This window comes from Falco naumanni, chromosome 4 (assembly GCF_017639655.2).
Source record: "Falco naumanni isolate bFalNau1 chromosome 4, bFalNau1.pat, whole genome shotgun sequence".
NCBI classification, from domain to species: domain Eukaryota; kingdom Metazoa; phylum Chordata; class Aves; order Falconiformes; family Falconidae; genus Falco; species Falco naumanni.
The window spans coordinates 2144345-2166495 of NC_054057.1; the positions used below are offsets into that span (position 1 = coordinate 2144345).

Here is a 22151-nt window from a genome sequence, read left to right on the forward strand (position 1 = left end):
AAAGAAGATACATGTTTCTAATGCAAGAGAAGTGCTGTGTTAACTTTAACTAAGTTAACACAGCACTGTTAAAAGATAGGCAGGTATCTATCAGAACCGGTCTTTAGTGAAGAGACTCCACTTTTTAACAAAAGGGGAGGTGGGGAATCTCTTCTCTCACTTTACCCTCCAAGTTAAACAAGAGATGTGACTTTTTTGCTAACATAGGTGTAAAGTATTGGGTTCTGATCTTCTGCAAGCTGTAGATGGTAAAAAGCAGCAATCAATGAATATCAGAATTCTTTTACCTACTACATTATTAAGAAATTATCTACATGTCAAAAGAAACATGAACTGCTGTAATAACACCAAGTCCATTTCAGAATTTCTAACGTTTCCCATCACAAATTTAGTTGATTATTTTGGATATTACTTTCACAAACGACTGATAATGCCACTCTGGAACAATTTGCACTCTTTTCAAGTCACTGCTGCTACAGGTATCCCTTACCCCTCTGTTGTCAGTTCCACGTACACATCCTCCACCCCTTACACTTACAGCTGTCTAACCCACGATGAGCTAGTCCAGGGTGCTAACTCACTGCCCCCCAAAACCAAAACCTATTTACTGATCTTCAACCTGTTAGTTTAGCAACTAAACCCATTTTCACCATTTAAGAAAAACACACATGAAAATCATTAAGAAATTCAATTGCACATGACAAAAAAACCCAATTTGTCATCTCAGGATTCTGTGAAGAACTAAAGCACCTTTTTCAAAGAAAAAAAATTCTTGTCTTATATCTCACCATTCATCTAATTATCAAAATAATCCTGAAATTACTACTGACAGACTACAGGCTGAAGTTAACAGCCATCAGTCTTTGACAATTAGCTGAAATTAACTAGGACTCAAAACAACAAAGATTAAGGAGAATTTCAGAATCACCACATGATGTTTTTATTACTTACAGTAAGTCTGGTCTGAGTTTTTGTACCAACATTCTACATAATTTTGGGAAAGTCTTTTTAGTTTACAAGTGGGAAAATGTTACTCTGACCTCTTCTGTTAGGCACTTAATGATCTGAAAACAAATGCTGCAGAGGGCCTTGGTAACAAAACAGCGCTCCTATTTAACAATTTACATTTGTAATCATAGTTTGACCTCAGAGTAGAGAAACTCAAAAAGCTGATGTAACCTAAACTGTATTCTTTATTTTCGTATTAAAAGGCAGTCTTCTACAAGACACTCCTCAGTAGAAAGAAAAAAGAACCTGCCACAATCTAGAAGATGCTGATAAAAAGATGGGGGGGAGGGGGGAACGAACGAACAGATTACAATACATAAAATTACTTAAAACAGCCCAAAGGCATTAACACAGAGAGCCAAAAATTAGAGAGCCTAGTTTGCACTCAGTTACGTTTTCTCTATGCAACTTCTCTTTACTGTCTACAGTAAGAAAAAACTCCACTTACGGAAAAAAGTCACAAAATTCTATGTTTCTGAACAGAAATACAAAGTCTTCCTATGATGGGAAATTCTCTTCTCCATTACCATGAGATACATGGATTTTTGCAGAAGTTTAATCATCCTAACACAAGAAACAGGAACTGCAAAAGTCTTGGGACAAAGCATTAACTGAGAGCAAACATACAATACTGCCTGTGAGTAATGAATTAACACAGGAAAACAACAATTTTCCAAACCACCTTATCACTTCCCAATCTTGAATATCCATCCAAATGGGAGGGGTGGAGGGCAGGAAATCTGCCATCTCTTGCTCAATATCCCAAGTAAGGAGACCTTTCAAATGCAATCTTACAAAACAAAATAAGAGTTTAAAATAGTCTAACTGCAATCTTTGTTCTATGAGATTACAAAGATTCTTCAACTGTCTCCTGGAGAAAATACATTAAGGATCCTTAAAAGAGTTCTGAAAAGTTCCAATATGAGCACTGCTAGTGCCTAGCTGTCTCAAAATGTCAAACGTATAGAAAAAGGATGGCTCAGAAATTCCAAGAACACCAAAACAGACAGTAAACAGTTGTCAATAAATGTGCCTGTCTGGAGAGTCAATTATGACACGGCAGGTGGGCGTGTGGAAGGAGGGGAGAGAAAGTAATTCAAACGTTAAGAGAGCCAGTCTTTTTATTCACACTGGAGTTTAGCTTTCCTTCTACCCCCAGAAGTCTACTCCGTTTTGAAAGCCCTCAATAAACTATGGCATTTCTTTATGCCTTTGAAATAGGCATCTGATAATCTTTTGAAGTATTTTTCCCCTAGATAAAGCTTTTTTCACATTACTTTTATCATACAAATATTAGCAATTTTTAAACATTAATTAATTATTCCATAAAAAACTTAAGAAATGCCATCTTCGTGCTACCAGCATTCAGAAGAATTAGAATGGACCATACTATCATATGCAGCTTGATTATAAACTACATCTATGATAAACTATTTGTTTGGTAATAGAACTAAAAAGCATTAAGTCTTCCTGCTGTTTTAGTTTTGGCAGATAAACGTCAGTTAGGTCTCTTTTTCCCCCACCCTGTTTTTTCTGTTCAACGGTATTACATCTGCTTTCCTTCCCCCACTTTCAGTGCTGCCCATTCAAAGACCTTTTACTTGCAACCCGGTGCCTGAAACACAAAGGCACCGACACTACTTCTATCAGCTATCTAGCCTCTCAGAAGAAAGACCAATCTTCTAGAGATTCTCATACACACTTCAAAATTCCTTCTACCTAGCAAGTTCCATGCTCTTTATTACAAACATTCAGTTGGAAGATATGATCACTACAATTAAGAAAACTAGTTATTTTTAAGTTAGAAAAGAGTTCAGAAATCCCACGTTACAATAACCTACACAGTTTTCAACATAGGTTGGACTTTGCAATTACAACTCTTCAGTCATGGAAGTCAGAACGGAACAATATTCAACCGCAGAAAATAATTCAGTTAGTCTACCTACAAATTCAATTAAGTTCTTCACTCAAGTCATACTACTAAAAAGTACCTCTCTTTTCAGACTGGGGTGGGAAGAAACAGAGCTCCCGTGTCTCACATAACCTATAGCAAAGGAAATCCAGTAGTTACCTGAAAAAAAAAATCCATCTAATATCTTCAAAAACTACTGATGATGTAAGTGGAGGTGGAGGGAAAGTTTTTTTCTTAAATGTATAGAAATAAAAAACATTATGTTTCAGGTATTTTCAAAACCCAGAGTCAAATAGAAAAGGAAAGAAAAAAGTCATTAATGAAGCTCAGTCATCATCACCAACGCAAAGGGGCTTTTGAGGTTCCCCAAGCATAAACTGAAGACCAATATGTTAAAACTGAGATAACTCTCTGGATTAAGTCATTTACAAACTAGACAAGAAGGGGAAAGCCTAACAGAGCAACTTCTTTCAGTACACAGAGTTTACAACTTCACACAAGATCTTTCAAGTGGTAGAATTCAAAACTTCAGTGCCACTTTTTATTTAAATACTGTCCAAGAGAACAAAGTTCAGTCATTTTTAAGAATACAAAATATGCACAAGAAATATTTAAAAAAAATGCAACTATTGCTTCTCAATCTCACCCTGAAAGATGAGTTTTAATGAAATCATATAATCTAAGCAAAATACCAAGCAACTAATGCTCAGAAGCCCCTATCTAAATAAGAGATTTCTATTTCAAACACACAGAGCACTAAAATACGCCATGGATGTTTTGAGTATCTGTCAAAAGAGGAAATAACGCCTATTTAGATCAACAAGCAAGCAGTACAAATAAAGGAAAAGCAATGGTCCTACAACTCTTAAACTAGAAAACGCAGATCAGAATTCCTACCACGAGACTGACACACGACAGCAACCCTGCAAACCCCTGGAACGGTAAAACATACACACGCACCAGTTGGAGTTGTCACCAAATCGCATGCAAAAATCCTCTTAGCTCCAATGAAGCCAGTGACTCTGATGAGACCTTTACCTTCATTTTCCATCGAAATTGTACTTGAGTCGATAGTTACAAAAGTCTTTAGCAACAGCAGCACTGGAGGAGGAGCTGAAAGGTGAAGAGAGAGATGCCCCAAGATCCCAGGCAATCACACTGCTCCCTTTGCCCCCACCTGCAGCAACATCTGCAAGAGAAACCAGCGCTAAAAAAGGAAAATAAAAGTGATAATTATTAAAAAAAAAAAAGCCACAAACAAAACCAAAGCCACAGCCGAACCCAGTAAGTCTCCACGGTCTCTGCACTCACGCCAGAGCGGAGCAGGCACACGCACGCAGGGAGCCCGCAGAGCTGTCAGAGGCCACCAAGGATTAGGATTAGTTGCCCAGCAGCTACAGCAGCACAGAGCAGCGCCGCCGCTTCCTCCTCGCCTCCAACTGCCTTGTCCCGCCCGGGGAGGGGCTCCGCTCGGAATGAACGCCCCGCACCTAAAAATAAACCCTCACCCCAAGTAACCCACGCATACCCCGGCCTGCCCTCCCCGCACCCCGTCCCCTCAGCGCCAGGCGGGAGGAAAGCGGCGGCTCCCTGAAGCTCGGCGGCCCCGACGCTGCCCGCGGCGACTCCCGCCCCGGCTCCCTCAGCCGCCCCGGCCCCGCCCGCTCACCCTGTGGCACAGGCCGCCGCGGGAAGCGGGGTGGCGCGGAGGGGAAACAGGCGCAAGTGGCAGCTCCCTCACCACCGCCGCCGCCTCGTCCCTGCCGCCTCGCGGCGCCTCTCACCGCTGAGGCTCGGGGCGGCAGCAGCGGCGGCACGGCCGCATCCCCGCTCCGCTCACTTCCGCGGGCGGCGGGGGAAGGGGGAGGCAGCGGACGGGGCGGGGCGCGGCAGCGGAAGGGCGGGCAGGGCCCCCCCACCGCGCGCAGGGGCGCCTGCGCCGCAGGAGGGAAGCGGCGGCTCCCTGCCGGCAGCGGCGTGCGGGAGGTTGCCGGGGGGACGACGGGACGGCCCTGGTGGCCCCGTCACCCCCCTCAGCCACGCACGCGAAGCGGGCTTTGGCCGCAGCCGCGGGCTGGAGATTCGCAGGCTACGGAGAGCCCCGCCACTGCGCGGCGAGCCACGAAAATAAACGCATTTTAAGTCCCCAGCCGCTGCTGGAGTCTCGGGGGGTGCCCCCGGCGTGGAGGCCTACGGCCCCGGTGCCCGCCTCCGCGGCGAGGCCGCCTCACCTCGCTGCCGGGCAGAGAAAGCGCGTTACCGTGAGGGACGCGGAGCCGCGAGCAGTGCCGAGCGGTGTCAGTCAGGGGCGCGGGCGGCCGAGGAGCCAGGGGCGGCGGTACCGCCGCAGCGCGTCCGACCGGCCCCGCCCGAGGGGCCCCGCCGCCGCCGAGCCCGGGCCGTGCCCTCGGCCCCGCCGGCTCCTGTGCCGGGCTGGCCGGCTCCTGTGCCCTGCCAGGGGCCGGGGACCGGGACCGGCCTTGCGGGCACGGGCCGGTCGTGGGAGGAAAGGCTTGCCGTACCACCCGCCGGCCTCGGAGCGCTCTGCAGCCTTCCGCGCCGCCCGTCTCCGAAGCGGTAGTTCTGTGAAAAACTAGTGTCACACAGACGGACGGAGTAGCTGCTATTTTTAGCGTTACGGTACACCCAGCCTGGAGTTGTAGGCCAGTTAGTTTCGAATCAACAGACAAATCCTCGTGCTCTTTCAAATGTTAGCAAAAAAAAACAAAACAAAACTCCAACAAACCAACCAAAGACCCACCACCAGACTCAGTACAGAATCGTAAACCCTTCAGGTGACTACTTTTAAAACCTGGTTTTAGGTACCAATCACGTAACCACTGGCCCTTGCCACTGCTCAAGTACTGTGGGAAAAAATAAATGCTTTACCAATGCCATTATGTTTACCTAGATGCCAAAGGAGTATCGCTTGAAACCACAATTCCGATGCTGAGCCCCAAGGCTGGGGAAATTTAAGTAATTTCTATTGAGATAATACATTTTGTATTTGAGGTATGACATGCAGCACTAGTAAGAACAAAATGCCTTTTGACTTTCAAGGTCAAAATCTAAGGGAGACGTGCTAATTGCAGGGCTTTCTAAAGAAGCATGACAACACAGTAGGAGAAATATGATTGCATTGACATCTCACGATTAATGACCTGTCACCTGGGCTTTGTTTCTCTTAAGCAGTAGAATAAACCAAAAATCAGTCATTGTCAGTTCATAAGAAGCATTTAACAGAACTAAGTTTTAAACATTTTAATTAAATTTCCCAACCCATAACGGCATGCCTCTTGAATCCATCAGCTAAACAAGGTGAAGTTAAAGAGCATACTTGCTTCTTTTGAAGCTCTTTAAGATAAATTTGTTTGAATGCTAAAATAATATAAATTTGTCAATATATTTTGAGAGGTAAAGAAGAGTTACAAGTGCTGATTTAAAGTACAGGCCCTAGATGTTTGCATTCCAGAAAATAAGATGACAACAAGCAGGTTAATTGTTTGAGAATACCTAATGCATAATTTCTGACCTGTCCCATATAGTTGCTGTGTTACTTGAATATCTCTTCATGGTTACTCCACGAGTATCCCACTACAAGTAGGTAGTTACTCTTCCCCAAGATACTTCTGTTAACTTGTTTGTAAGTTAAGAACCATGTTGAGCTACTTGTGATGCTAGTTATGGTGTCTCAATTTCAACACAAACCCAATGCACATTAGGTAAAACATTTAATCACTTCGTTAAAACAGGTAGCTCTTGCTTTCAGTATCAGATGTCCCCATTAAATGTAAAAAAAAAAAAACCAACAAAAAACCCAACCTGTAGGTCCTGATAACGTTTACATCTACAGCATACTTGAATGCCTCTACACTATGTTGTGAAAAGTTCTGGGGAGAAAATTGGGAGTTCTTAAATATCATTGATCTTGTTCACAACTGGAGCCATTGAGATCTAAATATCTGTGACAAAGTCTGCCTACTAAGAAAAATCCTGTGTTCACATGCCCTTAAAGAGAAGGAAGCCAAAAGCAAGCCCTACTGTATAGTTAAAACTAAAAAAGCTTCATCTCTGAGGCTTAATCTCTTTCGCATTAGCATATATCTGCCAGTCATACCTGCCTGTGATGCTGTCAGGCAGCTGGGAAGTGCCTCTTCTGCATTATACCAGGACCTATATGCATCCTTGAAAATGTTATTACTGTTTCTGCCATACTCTACACCTACAAACTGTGGCTGTTTAATAAACAATGCTTGAAATATTTTATCTCCACCTGCTGCTAAATACTGGTTCTTAAAAAATCCTGACCTTAATGTGAGCTTGATATGCAGGAATATTAGGACAACCTTAATATCTTCAGGAAACCTCATAGAAGTGTGTGGGAAAGGCATTATTTGGCAAACCAAAGCAACATTATTAGAATATGATTGTGGAGTTAAAATTCTGAACTTTTAAAAAAAAGGCTTTGTTTACAGTAACCAGTTGTAGCCAGTTGCACTCACAAATTACAATAATATTTATTTTTCATTTTCTAATCTTGTAAAAAAATCTTGCCATAAAATCCTTCTCCAAATATCCAATGAACAAATACGTCTAGCCACAACAGAATCATTGCAGTGAAAACACATATGCAAACTAGAAGAACATATATACATTCAAATATAAAAGTCCAAACAATCCCTAAACTTCACGGTTAGAATCTCTTTTTTTTAAAAGTAGTTCTTGAAAGGATATGCAATACTGACAGGTTTTGGGAAGGGAGGGGAGAAAAAAAAAAAAAAAAAAAAAAAAAGACCGAACAGACTTGGATCACCAGTTTTGCCTTTCTAGTTCAGGGACCTGAGAATACCTCCTAAAAACAAGTGAACCTGCTGATAATGGGATGGCATTTCAGAGAGCAGAGTATCATGATCGTTCAGTACCAGCTTAAGCAGGCCCCAGCCCCAGTAATTCTCCTTCTCTTGGTGTGTTGTCAAGTTTAGATGCTACACAGCACCACCTTGGCATCCTGCATCAACAAAGAGTTCCTGTCATCCTGCCACCTCACCACCACCACCCTCCTTTTCCCAACAGAAATCTCCTATCTCTACCTCCTGTTGACATCCAGGTCAGACTTTGCCTTCTGCCAGTGGCTATCAGCAGCATGGAGCCACTAGAGTATCTCAGAACTACAACCTCAAACTGACCGGCACCTAAGTTTATATGGTAACTGATTCATGTTTGGAATAACCCAGCAAATCAGTTTTAACTTAACCAGACTAAACCAGAAGTGGTTGTTCTGGCACAGCCAAGACGTTGGAACAGGTATGGGAAGCATGAATAGGTACTGCAGCTTTCAGTACTTTCTCTGCTCCCTTAAGCCTTCAGGGCTGAAAACTAGTGATTTGATAGAAGGGTTTGATTGGTTAGGGTTTTTTAATAGCCAGCTGTAAAAAAGCACAGTTAGCTTCTGTATGAATCTAGAGGCAACTCAAAAGGTTGCTTTTAGTTGTCTTTCTACTTCTTCAGAAGAATTAAGGGCCTCTGGAAGGCTTGGAAAAAAATTAAAGGTGATAAATACGTGACATTCCACATCGTACCATTGATCAATTGGAAGGAAAGAAGGGAGAATTCAGTCTAATAGCATTAAACAGATGGGCCTTAACCTGCAGTATGTTTATCTGCAAGCTTAACTTCGAGTTTGATTTAGTCTTCAGGATCACAATCAATTCAACTTCATATCAACTACTCCCTTGTGCTATAGCACTACCAGAAGTAGTAAAATGTATTTTAAACATAACAAAGATACCTGTAACTGCATGGCTCACAGATTGAAGACCTATTATACGGAATTCTGTTTAGGTCACTTTTCAGACTGTAATAGGACTTGAAATACTTGTTGCTCTGAAGTGAGCTTCCAGATCCTTTTAAAGGATTCTTCTAAAAATGCATTTGTTAAAATTCCATCAGTGTTGAGTAATGCTAATGAAATCTGCTACAAAATTTGTTAATCTCATGAGAAGTTTATTCATACATTATAGTAAGAGAAACATTTTACTGAATCATAATATCAATAGTGTTTTAATATGGACAAAGCTTTCTACAGCACTTCAGTTTGGAGCAGAAAAGGTTAATATGAGATTCTTCTGTCAAAACAAGCTTCTCAACTGTTTGCTTATTTTGCTTTAAGTATAATTCAAACTGCCCTCAATACACTAATCACAAATTGGCTTTCCTGGAAGAAAAAAATAATCACTTTCTGGTAAGATGGACTTTGATTTGATTTAATTTCATTATTTGTTGTCTTCCATCTTGGTGTCATAAACTCAGCAGTGCTTTTACAGTCTGCTGCAGAGTACTTGTATGACTGGAGTCAAGACAGGGGAAAGATGATACTGGAGCTTCTCATTTACACATTTTAAATGGCATGTGCCATTTGCAAAGCCCACATTGCATATTTCCTCCCCATATCCTTTCCACCCATGCTGTTCAACTGAGAGCTGATAGAAGCAATCGCCTCATCTCTGAATGGAATTCTCCAGAGGAAAATCCATGCCAATTCCACCTGAAGTTTGAATGTTTATATATCTATCTATCTGTATATCTGTGTGCATATGAAATCACTAAGTTTAAAAGAAAAAAAAGATGATACGATTTTTCCCCAGACGAAACGAGGACCCATTTCATTTTATAAATCTGAGCATGTTAAGAAGTGAGAAACACAGCTACATTTCCAAATTACCTTGGCTCATCCCTGTCTTGACACTGCAATTATGCTAAGTAAGGAACTTGGGTTTATGACAATCTTAAATTACATTTCACTCATTTTTAAAACAGTATTAAATTTAACCCTTTCATCCCATCCCTATATAAGCATCCCTACTAACATTCTACCTTCAGAGAGGGGGTGCAACACCCCAACAGTTTAAGTCAACATGAAGTCAGGCTTTTGTGATTCTCTTTTTGCTGATGCTCAGTTCTGTGCTTCCCATGTTCTGGCACTGACACTCTCATCTCTTACAACCCAGCTTGGGGGCCAAGAAGAAAGCCTGCCTCAAAAAAGAAGGCATTACTGATGAACTCCGAGAACTGGTACAGGAAGGTAGCTGGGGCAGTGGCAGGACTAAGGGAGCTCCAACCTTAAATCAGTTTGAACTGTAATGAACATATGCTCTCAGAGCATTCAAGGAAATCTGGTTTAATCTGTCCTTCAAGGAAAGACTAAATGAACTGATTTTCTGACCACAGTGCTCAACTGTTGTCTCAAACCTGTATTTCATCCTCTATACTTCTCTCGATAACCTTCCATACCACATATTCCATACTTACCTGCCATTCTTTTCCTTCAGCCACACTGTTTTGAAATAGTTGAAAATATTAATTGCATATTTCAGTTCTTCAGCAGTTTCTGTTTTACCCTCAGTGATTGTTTTCAAAGCTGACTACTCCAGTAAAAGCTTCATTACTCAAGTGGAAGCTCTCAGAAGGGCCTCTATCCTATCTACTGAGGCTTCATACCTCCAGACACAATCCTACTCATTTTGTGAAGTAAGAGCTAGTTTCCTGCTGCCTGTAAAAGGCAGCCAAGACACACATCCAAGGAAATTATGCTCTATAATTGGAATATGCTGTGAAGCAACTTACTATTGGAAGTCTTAGCTGGGACAGGCAACATGCCCTGTTACGATGTCTGCTACAGGACAAAGGCATCACTCCTCTGCACCATCAGCTGCATCTAGCCATGCTATGGCCTGAGTATAGCAGAAGGTGGAAAACTGTTACCTAACAAACATTTACATATTGCCAAAGGATTACTGCAATTCGGTGAATGGGATAGAAGAACAGTCCATTTACTTTTGAAAGATTTCAGTTACATTATAGTAAGATGTCTGTGGTGGAGAGTAAAGACGTTTCAACAATGAAACTATAAACAGTTAAAAAACCCAGTGGTAGTAAAGTACTTTGAATTGATTCAAGGCTAATGTGCCAAGAATTTCAGGAATGCTGCTTATATTACAGACAAGTAATTTTGCCAAGTCTTTGGCACTTGGAAATTCTTTTTCAAGACTACTGGTGGGGGTAAAACGGGGTGAAGGTAATACTCAGTAAGGAATTTGCGGTTAGTAAACAGATGTTTACATGCTTATAGGATTTCAGCTCCTGGCAAGACTAAGATAATTTGTTTGATAAAATACTTATGCATAATGTGTTGGGCTGTGTAATTTTATTCACATTCAGAGCCAAGCATTTTATCAAGTGAAAGCATGTGGTAGCTTTTCAGGTTGGGAGAAATTCATTACAAACTTTTGTTTTACAGAAGAGTTCACATTCCACTTTTATTTTTCTTTACAGAATTACTACTATGTGTATGTAAATGGAAGTCAAGTATTCAGAGGGTTTTTTCCTCCCCTGTGTCTTAAAAACAGAAGTGTTCTGAGGTAATTTTTTTAAAGCTGGTAGAGGCTACTGATAAAAGCCATCAACACAGCGCGATTCTGTTGCAACTATGTGCTCTAGCATGAAAGACCCCTAACATTAACGTAAACCAGGTGGTTAATTGAAAGACCAAATCTGTATTCAGATGCATTTTTAATCAACCCCAACAATAAGGCTGCAAGGGGAGGCGTAAAACCACAGGTTATGCAACACTTAGAAATTAAAAGTACACTTAGTAAAAATACCCAAACTTAACAAGATTGTTCAGACCTGGTTCCCTACCCAGCTACACAAGCTTGTGCTGGGACAAAATGGAGATGGGAGCAAGTACAACTGCTGCTGAATATCAGACTTCAGCACAAGGGAATTAAAAAAACCAAAATCAATTTCACAGCAGCACAAAAAGGCTCCTGTGTGCCTTGGAAATAGGTGCTAGAACGTTTTCCAGCAACATCACCATCTTCAGCCTAACTCTTAACATAACAGATCACATACTCAAGCCCATGCATGACCCAAGTTTGCATACAGCCCCAGATGGATTGGGCAGGAGTGGATACGGGAGGGACAGACCTTACAGTAATATCATATGAACTGGAAGGGTATATTCCACCAGCCTATCACAATGGGAGGGTTAAAAGGGCCCCGAGGTGCCCCTCTCTCTCCCTTCCACAAAATCAGTAACTAACCTCAGCTGCGTTCTGTGCATCTGCAACAAGCCAGGAAGAACCAGAGGGGGATTTAATTTAAAGAGTTGAAACTTGTACCATATGCCCTCCTCCCCACCATCTGCTTACTGGGGACATTCTGTACAAATTCAGCATGCCAACTGTCTACTCAGAAGGAAAAAGAAAAAAAAAAAGAAGAAGTTTCTCATTCAGTAAAAATATTAGGCATTCCCATTCCATCTTTAAGGGCCTCCAACGTAATCCAGATCTATTGAGGAGTTCTGAGGATACAATACTATTTATAGGCTACAGAAACTGGTAGTGATGGATCAGTGAAAAGCTTGCTTCCTATTTGAAGTTCAGCCTAAATTAAATTATAACCCTGAAGATCCTATACACTATTTGAAAACAGCCTAGAATCTGTTTAGATATAAAGAGGCATGATTTCTATCATATCTTGCATATTTCATATAATATATTTAAGGCCAGACAATGATAATGTTATCATATTATAAGATTATGAGATCCTATTTACCATATCACATCAAATATATCTTAAATTTCTTACATCATATCTATTATTTACTTAATCATAATTCTATATGTTTATATCTATCACTAGGTTATATATAATCATATATCTATCCAGCCACATATCTGTGGTTTATTTAATATGCTGAACTGAGAAGATAAAGCTGTAAAAGTTTCTGATTCCTTATCATTGAACTGTGAAAAATCATCCATCTGGAGAAAAAAATAAAACTATCATTGGAAGCCTCTGACATTGTAGGAGCAACATGGATTAACTAGAAGTTACTTACATGTGTATGCATTGGGAACCAAAACCTGGATTTTGCTACTTGAAGTTACAGAACAGGATTCCTAGAGAATTTTCTTCAGTAGATGCAGATTCCAGTAAACCAGGTGCTTTTAAGAATTTATCTTTCATATCTCCCATAATTTTTACTCCAAGTTGTTTTCCCTGTTTTGAAAAGTGGATCTTTGGTTGTTTACAGCCTCACATCTTCAACATGTGCGTACAGTCTGATGCTGTTTTTCACTTCCTTGGGCAGATTACAAAGGATTTTAAATAAGGTAGCCTTAGTGTTTCATGCTTTCCTGTTCATAAAGTCTGTTACATCCTAAGACATAGTCTCACTGGAATATCTGAATAGAGCACTAGATTTGAAGAAATTAAGCTTTGCAGCAATTAAGCTATTACATCCTACAGAGTCTAATCAAGTTACTGCTTCTAGGGTCAAAGCATAAGGTACGCAAAACCATTACAGAGAAACTGGAAAACAGTGAGAAAAAAAATACAGTCCATTTTTAGATTAAAGATTTTGACAAAAATAGCATTTTCTTGTCCTGTTTATGGCAAAAGGAAAACCCTCGGTTTTTTCTCAAGTCCTAGGCCACTTAAAGAAGTGCATCCATTTTGAAGAAAAGAAAAAGTGACTTAATACATTTCTGTAGCCCTGCACACAATGACTGCTGATCCCAACAGGAAATTTTTAGCAAATATTTTCTAATGCATTCCAGGTTTACTGCAGGTATACAAGCTTCCACTTATCTTTAGGCAGGACTTGTTTTTGTTATGTTTACATAATTTTGAGCCAGCCTCACCATTGTGACAGCAATTCCACTCAACATTTTAAAATAGCTGTGGCTTCCATGTAAAATCAGCCCTGCTCAAACACAGTGCTTCTTGCAGCCCTGTAATTGAAGGAGCAGCTACTTTAGGTTTAAAAGTTTCTAACAGCAATCCCAGCATTTTTGAGTCCCGTATATAGGATTGTTGCTACTATATTTTTTTTATGTTAACCCTCTTTGAAAATATCACACGCTACTATGAAAGGCAACTGCTATTAATAAATTGCTATCAATAATTCTGGTTCCTCCCTTTGTCCCGTGGACTCAGTTCAGACTGTTGTAGCTCATAACAAACTCCCTGTGGATGCAAAGCAAATACCATAAAGAAAGAGGCATGGCATTAACACCAGAGAAAGGCTACAATCAAAAGCCTGATTCCTATCATACTGCTGTGTTAATGGCATTTGCAGTTCCTGTGCTTTAATATCATATTCTTTGATGTTACATGCTGGTTTGTGAAATGGTGCAAGTATATCAAAGGTGTTTGCCTATGCTGAAAGAAGTTTCTAGCCCTTTTAGTTGCACAGCAAAATCTTGAAGGGATGAACCTCAAAACTTGGATAGAAAGGCCAAATGAAATGTCTCTGACAAGAAATCAGAATTTTAAAGGCTAAATCTTTTTTGTAATTGTTGTGATTAACAGTCCTGGAATTCCTAGCATTTAAGAAGCATTTTCAGCTAGCCTTTCTTAATGCTTCTTGAGCATTTTCTGCTCTAATTCATTTTTAAATCTGGTAAGAAAATAGGGCTGCTATATTTCTGTCCGATTTCCTGGGGAGAAATGTGAATACATACATGTGTTACTGAGTGTACATGAGCCCAATACCTCTTAATTGTAGCACATGTTCAGTGCATCTGATGGTGTGATAAGCTAGTTTGACAGAGTGCAGCTGAAGAAATGCAATTAAGAAAACAGGAATCACAAGCACCTGTTTTGTTTGACTGTCTCAGAACTTTAAATGCTACCTACATTTTGATGTTTCTTCTCTTTCTGTGGCATTAGAAATGCTAACATGAAGGTCCCATAAATTAAATCCAACACATCTGTATCTGGCAGACTTATTCAGTTTAAAAAGGGAGGAAACAGTGGGATAGGACACAGATTTTTTTTAATTAAAAATGTGTTTAACTTGTAGACAAATAAAGCTACAGTAATGGAATATATCTTAGTTTTGAAACCTTTTCTCTTGGCCTTCAATCCTTGACATACTCGTACGCTGCTCTACCAGTTATTCAAACAATGCTGTAAAAGTTGAACTTAGTCTCTCTTTAGTCTTGAAGCTTTCTACTTCACAGCCTATTCTGTTAAGGTTTTTCATTTTACTAGATTTCAGAGGTGGCACCCAGCCCACTCCATTGCCCCCTGCCCAAGCAGTAGCTGTTGTCAGCAGCCATTCAGTCATGATACTGGTCTAAGTGAAGGACCTGACCGTATCTGGTTGAGATAACGCAAGTGTCACTAAAAGTGCCTAAATGAAAAAAAGTATTTCAGGAAATTTAATACAATTCTATTTTAAATGTCAACAATGTAAGAATTCTTCAGACCGTCTCATAAACTTCAGATGCCACAAAATCATTGACCATTTATATTATTAAGTTTTCAAATTCTAATTTTAATAGTATAAATCATTAGTCAAGAGCTGCCACAGTCCATAAGCAGCTAGAGAAGTTCAAGACGCTAAGGGACCACAGGTCCTCTTCACTTTTGTCAAAAAGGTAGAAGCTCAATGCCTTAAGATTAGAATCCTTGTTTAGCATAGTGCTGCTGTTCTCTTATAATGACACTAAAACCTGCTCATCTTGAAATGTGTGTATATAGATTGAGATAGCATATGCTTGAAAAATTGTATTCAACCATAAGATGGTAATTCAACAAAGACATTTATCTGAAGGGGCAAAAAACCCAAGCTTCAATTCCAATTATCGTAATTGAAGAAGAAAATCTACTTAGGAGGGGAAAAAAAGAACAAAACAAAAAAAAATAAAAAGAAGAATCTCCTGGAAAGCTTCATACAATCCTGACAGGAATTTCTGTGCAACAGTAGAAAGTCTAGCATAAAGCCAAATCAGGACAAATGTGGATTTCTTCTGATGCAGTCTTTCAAATATTGATCCAAATGAGTTTAGAAGAAGCTAATGTGACAAAAAGGATACCCGAGCTACCCGTCTCTATTAGGAGATATAGAGTTTTCCAAATGAATTTGTGAACTGCAAGGACCTGTTAGGACACAAGAATAATTTTGACATGATGGTGTTAAGCATGAAATATTAAACAATATAATAACCATCAGCCCCAGAGACTCACGAAGTATTTCAGACTCAGGACATACCACCCCAGGGGCACAAAGCAATCTGTTAGCGCTTTTTACACTTCAGAACAATAAAGACCAGAAACTAGGGAAGTGTTTCTTTAGAGAAACAAGTCAAGCCTCTGTTCAACCACAAAAATGATAGCACCTTAGTCATTCAAAGCAAGCACCACTTTTAATGTATAATCTCAAATTTAACATATGCATAGTTTTTACACAGCAAAGAGTACACCACTTTTATTAAACAAACTTAACGTGTCTAAAGCCATTAGTTTTCATTAATAGCTATATAGATTTCTTAGTTGTCCTAGCAGAGAAATACTGTCATTTGTAATATTGGCATATTTCATAGAGTCCTTATACTGGAAACTTGAGGCAGCTACTCCAAATGCATCTTTAGATGCAGAAATATTTAAAAAAGCAGAACAAAGCCAGACTACACGTGCCTCCCTCTTTTTTTTTTTAACCCAATAGTAGCACTTGGACTACCACAGCCATAAGACAAGCATTATCACAGTTATAACACTGGCAATAATAGATCTCTTCTATACATACTAAGAGACAGCATCAATTCTAGCTAGAGGTTAACCTGTGCACGATGGGAGGTACTGTTCATCTCCAAGCAGACATCAAGTGCCAGCTATTGCAGCAAAAGCTGCTAAATCTTTTACTGGATAATGTGTCCTGTTTAGACCCTTCAGCTTCATCCTCGGTATCTCATCTCCAGGCTGACTAGGTGTCCAAAATCTTTCCCACCTGCAAGATTTAATTCTTGCAAAAGTCTTAGTTTATCACTTGAGGACACAAAAATGTCCTTTAAAATGCCTGTAGTCCTATAATTTCAGGAACTGTGCATCAAACATATGTTTGATTCAGTTGCACTAAAGTCATTTGGCATACAATGACTACAGTTACAGACGAAGTTCAACAGTGCCGTTTTTACTCAACAAATGTATATTTTAAAGCTTTGAGGAATTATTTCTGTAATTGAAGCTGACTGTGTATGTAAGAGAACATCTGTAAACTGTGCACAAAGACTACAACCTCCATTTCATCTATATAAAGTCTTTTATAAGTGCCTCTAGCCAAAATTTCAGAGTATAGGCTGACAACAGATAAATTATCCCAAACATTAAATACTTATTGAAAGGCATACCTTATTTCCCATTTGCATGCAGCCTGCAAGCTTTTTTCTCTTTGATTAAAGACCTATCCTTTGTGAGCACTGTCTTCCTCAGTTACTTCAAGATAAGACTTTGACTGTTAAACTGAGCAGAGTTGCCATTTTTGAGGATAACAAAAGGTAAGGCAAAAGAACAGTGCACTACACAAGCAAGCATCTGGTAAGTTCTGTTACAAGAACACCCTCACAAGAGGAACTGTACTCTATTCCTACTCAGACCTCAGAACAACTTACACATCTTGCCCAGTCACAATTGGGACGGTGATTTCAAGGAAGGACAACTTGACGCAACTCAGCATAGATGCTATTATCCACCTCTAAGCAAATTTAGAAAGCAGTGATTGAATTGCAAATAGTGAACCTGAGAAAGACAAATAGGTTTTCATGGCAGGGAATAGCTCTCCCATGACATTTAGGGGAATATCCTGCCTGGTTTCCAGCAGTCTGGTGTCCCCTGGTTGACTGATTTTTAATTCACTGCAGGGAATCAACCACTACCAGATATTTAAGTCAAGGATTTTTTCAACTATGTTCTCTAGGGTAGGGTTTGGGGGTGTTTTTTGGGAGGGTTGTGCTTGTTGGGTTTTTTGTTTGTTTTAATACCCAAGAGGTGCCAACAGCGACTGGAGGTTTTCCAGTATATGAAGTACTCACAATTGCTCTCCCCAGCATGATCTCTTAATAAAATGCCACTCTTAAAGGGTATTTTGATAGGATGTCTCCCCTCTTACCAGTCTTACTTTCATTAAGTGTGTGGGTGTTCCACATCTTTAAGACTCTTCTATCCATGAATGCCAGTTACTGGGGGAAAGGGAGAGATACAGCTCACTTCCTTCAGAAAAGAGGCTGAAAAGGGTCCTGCCAAAGCAGCTGTGTTAATTGTAAAGACATACATACTCTCAGTGCCAAGCACAATGTACAAATCATTCTGTGCTGCCTCAGTTCTGGACTTCCAGAGCTCATTTGGTGGTTTCCATAAGGGATTGAACCCTCCCTGTTAATGCTTATGTATGTTATGCTCATTGACAGTGCCACTCTTACACATGAGCTGTTAGCTAAAGAAATTATTTTAGCATTCATATGGAGACTGGTGTGTAGCTCAAAAATAATTCTAAAGCAGTATTGTCTGGACAAACGGCAAGAAATTTCTATTTACTGCTAGGATTCAGAAGGAAAGCTGGTGGTTTCTCAGCACAAACAATGTTTCCTCCATTTTCTTTAACACTGCTCACGTGCCCTTTGGAAGCCAACTGTAAAGGAAAAAAGCATCCTCTGGTTTCCTTAAGAAGTTTCTATCTGGGTCCAACTGGCATTTTCAACAGGAAGTCTAAGTTTTATGGCCATGCTTTGGAAAGAGGTAACCTTACAATACCCTTGAAAAGTCATTTCCTCAAATGCTAGTTTAGGTATACCCAAAATAGCAAAGGCAAAATATATTTCTTGTTTTGCCAAATTAATTGAAAAATTACTTCAAGGAAAGAAGGGAACCCTGCCAGCATATACACCATTAAAAAAGCCATATACATGCTTTCTATCATATTTTATCTAAGCAGAGAGGCCTCAAACACCTTGAAATAATAGGCCTTTTGGGTTTGGCAAGAAAATAACTGTCATGTTTATAGCTATGCTATGGCTTTATCAGCAGAAGCAAACAAAGTTTTCCGATTTATATACTCAGAAATGGGGTTGAGTGGGATTAGTTGGTCAGGTCATTAAAACCACAAGCCCATTGCATAGTCACTGAGAAAAACCTCATTTCCAGGGCTACTCAGCTGCTATTTCAGGGTTGCTTCCAGCCACTTCCAAGGCTAAAATTCACACAGCTTTGGATTTCTAGCTCCCCAAAAGAAGCAGTAGCCATATCAAAACATACATTGTATTTTCACCTTCTCTCTGGTGTCTTCCTTTCATCATCTTCTAAATTCCTTTATTATCTTATTTGGAGCTTATTTTTTAAGTTCTAAGAAAAAAATTCTGCTTCACCTGTCAATGCCCTAGGATGTGAAACTGTCATTATCTCATTCAGCTCCTTACTCAGGCTGAATGAATATTAAGTATCATACCTTCTAAGAACTTAATCATAGTAATTTTATGGAAAAAAATCAATGTCTAGAACTAGATAAGAATTACTCTTTTAAGAAAATGCATATTCCCATAAGGAATAGCTATATAGGTCTAGGTAAAAGCCTCATTTAACCAGAATTACCTCCTAAACTCAACTATGCTGTTAAAGTGTCGCTTACTCTCCAAGAAACTCTACCATGTAGCCATAAACCACATTTTCATACCATTCGATAAAGCTTGTCAAGCAGCTTTCAGATTTTTGTGCTTTAAAACATTTGAGATTGAGTTAAAAACAGGAGAGAAAATCTTAAAGATAATGCCATTATTGGATCATACCGATACTCCATGAAGTCTGTGCTCCTGGACCTGATATGTTCAGTAACGAATGATTCCAGAAGGTCTTCCAAGAAAGGAAACATAATACACTGCCAGTATGGAAACAGTCTTTCTGAACTGTACTGTGTACCTGAAGCAAGCAGGTTTATCCTTCTTAGTGTAAGTCTGGATGTTCTTATCTATACACATGTCCTCCTTATCATCTGTTTATCTCTTGGACACCACAAGATACTGTGGTAATTTCCAGAATCTGTTGTTTCTGAATGATACGCACTTATTCCACAGCTTTAGTTTTTACTGAAATATTTGATGACTAATGTTCTTACTGATGATCAGTTTCTTAAAGTTTCTAAGCAACTGTTAAACAGGATTTCTAGTTTTCTGGTTTCCAGAGTAAAATGCAACTCGTTAAAGTGAGCATGCAAAGCTAACCTGAAATTGAAACCATTAGACTTATTTTAACATTGTATTTGATTTAAAATGTTTGACATCTTTTAGGCTGCGTATCTTTTCTGAAATGTCACAGTGAACAGCAGTTCTTCAACAAGCCTCATTACATTCAGTGCATAATATCAGTCAATGTAAAGAGAATGAGTATTAGCATCACATTCAATTCACTTTATATTGATAAAGCTTTCTGTCTTAGGACTAAGATGTTAGTAACCATGTGAATGCTTGTGTTCATTAAATGCATTTCTTCCAGCAGTTTGGAGCAACAGTGCCAGAAATAGTCTCAGTCTGATGTCAGTTTTGCATGCTCACTTTAGTGAGCTGCATTTTCGTCTGGAAACTAGAAACAGTGCCAGAGGTATATCGCACTAAAGATATTCACATTGTTACACAAATGGAATGATTAAATTTAGCATCAAGTTACAGGTTGCTCTCTAAACCATTCAATTCCACCAATGAATGAACAAGTTTGTCTATGCATCCTCTGAAGTTCAGCTGTCAGAACAAGCCTTGAACAACTCAAAAGCTACTAGCCAACTAGCTCTGCATGCGTCCTTTGCTTGTGATTTTTGCCTCCATGACTGGACAAGCAGCACTATGCACATCAGACGACAAAACCTATCAGAACATGAAAACCTATCAGAAGCCATCAGTTCTTTTGAGCTTTAATTTAATACCTGTCAAGATCAGTAATGGGTGAATATTGAGAAGACAACAGCAAAAAACCCTCAAAGAAAAAGCAGTTAGTCATCTACTGATAACATTTATTAAAAGGCATTGAGCCAGTATTAAGCAAACAATCCCAATGACTTACCCTGCTAGATAGAAGAATGCAATCCTCAAATAAAAAGCTTATTCTCAATACCACGTAGAACAAGCCACTGAGCTCAACTGCGCTTCCCACCCCGTATGTGTTTATACAGTCAAAGCAGAAAATTTAGTATTTGGTCGATATCAGCCCTGCCAACATTGGACAAACCCAAAGAGAACAAATACGTTGTTTCTTTAAGCATGTAGTGCTTGAGCTGTTAGCCATTGTAAAAACATTAGCAGTGAGAATGAAAATAATGAACGTTACTGGACCAAAACAGGAAAAGCAGATTTCCACCCACTCCCCACCCCCCCATTTATAGCCCTGGTACTTTTTTTTCCAAAATATATCATGTCAAAGGAATGTGCCTTTCTTTGCCTGCTGACCTCTCATTTAGAGAAGTATGCTATTCAGCATCATTTAGTGCACAAAGAGCAAAGAAGTTTAACCATTTCAAAGGAATGCAGAAGTTCAGCTCTGGTTATAGGCTTCTTCTGAATGCTTATCACATAGCTTGATATCAAGCACATATTGGATGAGAAAGAACAGTAACTCAGAGATGGCCTCCTTCCACACTCACCTCTTCTCTTCCCTCCCATGCTAAACAGCTGCCATTTCCTTGTGAAACGGCAACAGCTTCAGGTAACAATTCAGTTCTAAGGATGTCCATGTTGCACTTTAAGTCAAGAAATCATGATCTACCAAAACATTTAAGAAACCAAGTTACAAGCCTTAGTGCCAAGAATTCAACTTTTTATCTAACGTAGATTTACATGGCAGAAGGCCCAAATACTGACCAGTCCCTATACCTGATCTCAGGCTAATTAACAGCTCTTAGTAGAGACAAAGCCTTTATAGCACTAAGAACAGCAGAGCATAAAGTTATGGCTAACAAAAGAGCTGAGAGGGGAAGTCTGCTTTACTTTATATACATATTTAGAAATTAATTTTCTCAGATATACCATCTTTAGCATAACAAGCAGATTCAAAACTATCAAAAGTAAAAAGAAGTTTAACAATTTCTTCAGCCAGCTAGGATGGAGATGAGTGATGCAAGATGAACTGGAATTACACTAAGAACAGCTCAGAACAGTAGGGAAATATGGATTTTTGTGATCCGCAACAGACAGGTAATGACCATGTAAAGCTTCATGGTCTCAGACCTCAATTGCTTTAAGTGTCCAGTAATTTCCTCAGAATCAAGAATCCTTTGTTCTCAGGGCAAATTTTCTCAAAGTCACAGAGCTCTCATAAAAACTTGAACACAGCCATTAATCCCAGATACTGACATTTAGAAAACAGTGCAGCTACATTTCTGATCCTCTCCCTTTACGATATTGCTAGA

At 39.7% G+C, this 22151-nt stretch overlaps 1 protein-coding gene across 5 annotated transcripts in view; it reads right to left on the reverse strand.

Annotated features, from left to right (window-relative positions):
* The window catches only part of ATP2C1 (ATPase secretory pathway Ca2+ transporting 1), a 70362-nt gene extending 50726 nt beyond the window's left edge, over positions 1-19636 (reverse strand). Inside the window, exons 1-2 of one of the 5 annotated variants that reach the window (XM_040592198.1) lie at positions 4590-4793; positions 3959-4109 (exon numbers count right to left, since the gene is read on the reverse strand). In XM_040592198.1, the coding sequence (XP_040448132.1) occupies positions 3959-3964 (6 nt within the window). In that variant the 5' untranslated portion in view covers positions 3965-4109; positions 4590-4793. Of the gene's footprint in view, positions 1-3880; positions 4128-4231; positions 4358-4589; positions 4794-19545 lie in introns of those variants that run through there. The other 4 variants (XM_040592196.1, XM_040592200.1, XM_040592199.1 and 1 more) reach the window with 4 other exon arrangements.
* Positions 19637-22151: the final 2515 nt, after the last annotated feature.